The 6,000-nt window shown below is 45.1% G+C and overlaps 1 protein-coding gene across 2 annotated transcripts in view; it reads right to left on the minus strand.

Annotated features, from left to right (window-relative positions):
• Positions 1 to 5,741, minus strand: part of Piezo2 (piezo-type mechanosensitive ion channel component 2) — a 427,547-nt gene extending 421,806 nt beyond the window's left edge. For both annotated transcript variants that reach the window (XM_013035844.1, XM_013035843.1), the window contains exon 1: positions 5,678 to 5,741. In XM_013035844.1, coding sequence (XP_012891298.1) covers positions 5,678 to 5,741 — 64 coding nt within the window. The remainder of the gene's footprint in view (positions 1 to 5,677) is intronic.
• Between the last annotated feature and the right edge of the window lie 259 nt (positions 5,742 to 6,000).

The raw sequence follows: 6,000 nt of genomic DNA on the forward strand, positions 1-6,000 counted from the left end.
TTTTCCTTATTTTGTTGCATAATCCCACACCCTTAAAACAACTGCTTCAATATGATCAAATGTAATGTTGTCCATTATGTACCTGGTATCATTATATTGTTCACTATATTGTTCCTAACTATCAGTACATGGACATTATTCTGTTTCCCTGAATATTTATGCAAAAAATTATAATAGTAAAAACATAATTTTATAGACAATTAAAACACAAGAGCCCAAAGGAAAATGTCATCTCTAAAATATAAAATCATACTGAATAAAGACTATGAAAATTTACTTGTTGTCAGTACCACACATCTGTAATCTTAGCCACTCAAGAGGCTGAGATCTGAGGATCACCATTCAAAGCCAGCCCAGGCAGGAAAGTCCATTAGACTCTTATCTCCAATTAACCAGCAAAAAACCAGAAATGGAGCTGTGGCTCAATTAGTAGAGTGCCAGCCTTTACAGCTCCAGGCCCTGAGTTCAAAGCCCCATACAGACACAAAACATACCCTTAAAGACTTTGAAAATGATAGTATGGTGTCAGAAAGACAAAACTAAATTTTATCAATATAGTTCTACCTGTTAATTTTGACTAAGGCATGTTCCAAGCATGCTTGTTCTCTTCACGGCTTCATAAATGCCATGCAGTACCCACTGTATGGCAGGCATTATAACACAAGTATGTTGTGCACAATTTCATAACCACCCAAAGAAGAAAGATCCCTATTTTACTGAAAGGAAAGAGAAACAAGCACAAACAACTCTAGGACCCCATATTGAAGGGCATTGCTGGGACGTACTCAACTGTCATTGCATCCACCTCTAAAGCTGATGGCCAAGGCGATCCGATTATCTCTGACAGTGAACACACACTGCCTGTAAAGCAACATACCCATTTACAAAGAAATAGCATGGGCACACAACCCCAGCCTCCACAGCTCAGATGACAACATGTCCACTAAAATTTTTTACTTTAAAATTCAACAATAAATATCTATGCCTTTCCACTGTTTTCATTAATAAGAGCAATAAATAGGCTGAGAAAGGGTGACCAAAGTGAAAGTGACTTTAAATGCTTTCAATAAAGCCTTCAGCAGTCACCACCTTCTCCTGCTAGAGGTAGATGAGCACCTATGTAGGAAACCAAGACAGTCATCACAAGGAAGACTCACACTTATTAGATACCAATCAGCCACCTTTCTTACGCTCACAGTGTGCAAATATGGTCCTTATGCTTAGCCAGACCTACACATACCCCAAAAGTGACCAGGTTTTTACTCCAGTACACACACACAGACACACATAGACACACACACACACACACACACACACACACACACACACACAGAGGTAGTCCTGGGGTTTGAACTCAGGACCTCATGTTTTCTTCAGATACTCTACAAATTAAGCCACACCACTAGTCTTTTACTCTAACTTTAAAAGGAATTTTAGAGTAGATTCTTGGAGTTGCAATATTATCCAAATGCAATTTGTTTCTCAGAACAGTGCTTGGTAGGCTGATTTTTTTAGAGCTATCAGTCCCTTTCTGGCCTGTTTGTTTGTTGTTGTTGTTGTTGTTTCTTTCTGATAGCTCTTCATTTAGGGGAAGCATAAGCTAATGGGGGAGGGAGCTAAGAACAATTTAAAAGAATCCACCAGCTGGCTGTTAACCTAACTACTCAGGAGGCTAAGATCTGAGTATTGCAGTTTGAAGCCAGCCCAAGCAGGAAAGTCCATGAGACTCTTATCTCCAATTAAGCACTGCGCATGCATGCGCACGCGCACGCGTGCACACACACACACACACACACAGAGGCAGAAGCTATGGCTCAAGCAGTAAAGCATTAACATTGAGCAAAAGTTCAGGGACAGCACCAAGGCCTCAGGTCAAAAAATAAATAAAAGAATCTATGATGGCTTCTGCACATGTGCTCCCTTTTCCTAAAAGCAGGTAAATCAGCTCCTCAAGACAAGGAATCAAGGAACTCCAAGCAACAGTGGGCAGGATGGAATAAATGGGTCAGGACCATCTTAATAAAGATCCCTAATTCCTTCCTAGCTCTAAAATAAGCTTAAATCATATGGCTCAAAGTAAGAGGGAATGCTGGGATATAAAGTATATGCTTAGGAAATACAAAGCTCTGTGTTCAATCACCAGCACTGAAAAATAATAATAATAGTAATAATTTATAAGTAAGAACATGTTAAAAGGAAATGAATGTTAAAATATATTTAACCATGCTAGAGAGAAGTATAGCTATCAAAGACTACATAATATCACCGAAGGATTTTTCCTTTTCTTATACTATGCACCTAAAAAAAAAAAAAAAACAGACGCGGGCTGGGAAGGTGACTCAGTGGTAGAGCACTTGCCTTGCATGCACGAGGCCCTGGGTTCAATTCCTCAGCACCACATAAGCAAAACAAAAAAAGTTGGAAGTGGCACTGTGGCTCAAGCGGTAGAGCGCTAGCCTGGAGCTGAAGAACTGAGGGACAGCGGCCCAGGCCCAGAGTTCAGGCCCCACGACCAGACCCCCAAAAAAACAAAAACAAAACAAAACAAACAACAGATGGCTACCAAGTAGTCATAGATAATTTTGGATATGTTTAAGATTTCCAGTGACTATGCATACATGCTTATCTGTCAGCAAGATGTTCACTGTAGATGGTCAACAAAGTCTATTATGCTTTGGTTTTTAGCAACCAGGAATCATGGAACACCTGCATAGAAGAGACCTGGTATCACTTTAAATTGTTTTTTTTTAAATTTCTTTCCGAGGGAAAGTTTGGGGGGGTGCAACTTTGGCACCAAATTAAAAAGCAGTTAATTTTAAACATCTATCATTAGGTGAAAAAGCTAGGACATCTTTTCAGGACAATGTCAACACTGGTGTTAGAGAAATGGTTTAAAGGAAATATATAGAAGCTTCTGTAAAGGCTTGGCTTTGAAGGCTGCCTTGCCCAGATACAAAAATAGACGGCTAAAATGCAAAATCGATTCTAATGGCAAGCAGATCACTGCACTCTTCGTGCCCAGGATACAAGGGAAACCTGAATATTTGATTTAGTAGCACCTTGGGAGTAGACAGACCTGAACACCCTCCAATAACCTTGAAAATCTCCACTTCCTGTAGAGGAGAGTTAAGTGCTCCAATGAGGCACCATCTCCCCAACCCTATTCAAGCATGGTGATTAGAAGGCAGGAAGAATCTTAAGACTTGCTTCTGCCTATGCCTATGGTGTGGAGCTAGATGGATTCCATCTCCCCAGCAGCTCTCCTCCTATCAGCCAGGGCCTCCAGCTCCTCTCTTTCCCCTAGCTGAAGCAACAGGTTCTGGGCTGAGCTGGGAACACCACTATCCCATACTCCTACGTACATATTCACATATTCACAGTGTCTCACACTCTCAAATACAAATGTACATTCACATACACAAAACACACATGTACACACTTATACTCTCCCATACCAAAGTCAGGTCTCTGGACCTATGAGATGTGGGCTGCAGAGGAAAGAGTGGAATGGGTGGGTAGGTGATCCAAAAACATTTCCTGAAGCAAGCTGGGAGGGCTTTTACTACTCTGGTACCCCTGAGAGCTCAGCCCCTTCCAGGAAACTCTGGTTGACTTTGCTCAGCATCCTCAGGCCTTACCCTATCTGTGGGCCAAACCTGTAGGCAGTGGGCACTGTGTGGGAACATTCCTCCATGGAAGAAGTCAGGGCAGAAGCCTGGTGGAGCTGAGACCCATGCTTTAGGGCAGTGGCCCTTGCTGTGCCTAGTGACCATTGGAGAGCTTCAGAGCGACTTTGAAGATAAGCTGCCACCTCATGCCAGATGCCCTCTTGTTCTATGGAAAGCAGAATCCAACAGTATGAGGCTTTTGTACTTATAACCAAAGGTTTATCCAAATAACTCAGCTGGGCTCCCTTGGCTGCAAGAACACTTGCTCAGGGTAAGGCCACAAGCAATCCCTGGGTGATCCCTTGCTGTCATTTCCCTGAGAGGATCAAGATCTTCAGGTGACAACTTGCCTCACTAGTCACAACCAGCCACAGCCCATGGACATGAAGAAAAGGACTGGGGCACTGAAGAGAATGTGGGGGAAGGGTGGCTAGAAAGGCCTTGATGGAGGAGGAGTTCAGCTTAGACCTTGAGGGCCACTCCCACAGGCCTCTCCCCTACAGCACAGAGGACCACAAATCAGTCCTCACACTAAAAGCCCTTTGTTAACAAATGCACTAGCTTCCAATCAGTAAATGGAAGAGTCAAGTGCTGGTGTGCAGTGACTGCTGAACAGTGACCCCATCTATGTGCAACATAACTAAAAACTCTTCTCAAAACCACTTTCCCAACCAACAGGAAGAAAAGGTCCACATTGGCTTCTGGAAGCTGTCTTCTGAGGTATGTAACTGGTTACTGAAAATAAACTAAAATCCTAGCAAAATGGTCCTGCCTGGAAACTGCAAATGCATCCTGTCTTTCGAGGTCAAAAAAATTTCTGGCAGCCCCTCCTGCTGGGGCCTAGGCACCCTACCTCTCCAGCAAATAGGCCTAGTCTTGTTCTCTGAAATTGCCTACCTATCTCCCAAAAACTTCACTCAGCTATACATGACTACAAAACTCTGTCCACAATTAGCATGAAGCACAGTAGAACACTCTTGCATGCTAGAACTCTTTTTCAGTTGCTTCCACTAAGGAAACATTTACCACAGGTATGATTTTAAGCCATCCACTCTGACATATTAAAGGTGGCCTTCAGTGAGAAGGCCACATTCTCTTTGTAAACTCAATTTATATCAATTCAAACTTGGCTTCAAAGTGTTCTGGTGAAGAAAGAGGCAAAGCAAGGCTCAAGTGGATCTGTGTCATTCTTAGGAGTGGGATTCAATGTAACCCACACTAAGAAGAGATCCCAAACCTCCCTCTCTCCTACAGTGCCGCCCCGTTCTTTAAATTCGACCCCTTTTTTCCTTTTTAAAGCCTTTCCAGGCATGTAGAAATTGTGAGATGCATCAGTGAACCTCTCAGTGGTCCTCCCTAGACTCTGGTTGGGCCTTCTTGACCCTATAAATGTCTGACCAGGATGGCGATAGGAGACAGAGGCTTGGTCAATGCTGCCTCCAGTTTTGTGGAGGTAAAGCAAAAGTAAGAAACTTCAAGGCAGTTTTCTGGCACTTTCTATTTCTGTTACCTGGTCCCTCCTTCTTTTATATACATATACATATATATTAATTGGCATTGTTCACTTCTTCTGACACCATTGCTGCAGGAGAGATGGTCTTGGTGCCTTTGGGACTCACTGGGGACACTGGGAGGATCTTCCTAGAGCCCTCAGGGGAGGGAGAAGAAAGGCTGTCTAGACCTGGTATTATTTGTAGACAAGTTGGTATTCCACTAAAGAAATTCCATGTGTGATTACGTTCAACACAACAGTCTCCAATGTACGGGATCCCGGTCACTTTGACTCTGAGGCTGACCAGTCTCGAAACCCTGATGCTGTGGCCCAGTGTGGGAAGTTAGGGATCCAGGCGGGAACATGGGAGCTTCTGACCAGGACCACGCCTTGGGCCTCTGGAGGCAAATCTCTGAGCACAAAAGCCCTTAACTTTACTAGGAAGCGCCCCCACCCCCGACACACACAGCCTGGCGCCCCCTCCCCCTTGTCCCCTCAGTGAGCTGATCCCACTTACCTACTGCCAGGCAGATGGGCAGCAGCAGCCTGAAGACGAGCCCGCACACCACTTCCGAGGCCATAGTGCCGATGCCAGGAGTCCGAGCAAGAGGGGCGAGGCTCAAGGGTCCCTAGGGCTGGAGCTCCAGGCCCATGCCCACCTAGGGCCTCGTGCCGCTGGCGGCTCGCTGCCGCCCGGGCATCGCCTCAGCGGGCGCCCGCTGTCCGCTCCGAGGGCGCGCTCGCCGGGCTCTGGGCAGTTGCTCAGGAGGCTCTGGCCAGCCACCTAGCCAGGCGTCCGGCGCTCCGCGGCCGTCCCATGAAGCGAACAATCCGCGGGCT

Source organism: Dipodomys ordii, unplaced genomic scaffold (genome assembly GCF_000151885.1).
Source record: "Dipodomys ordii isolate 6190 unplaced genomic scaffold, Dord_2.0 Scaffold226, whole genome shotgun sequence".
Classification (NCBI taxonomy): domain Eukaryota; kingdom Metazoa; phylum Chordata; class Mammalia; order Rodentia; family Heteromyidae; genus Dipodomys; species Dipodomys ordii.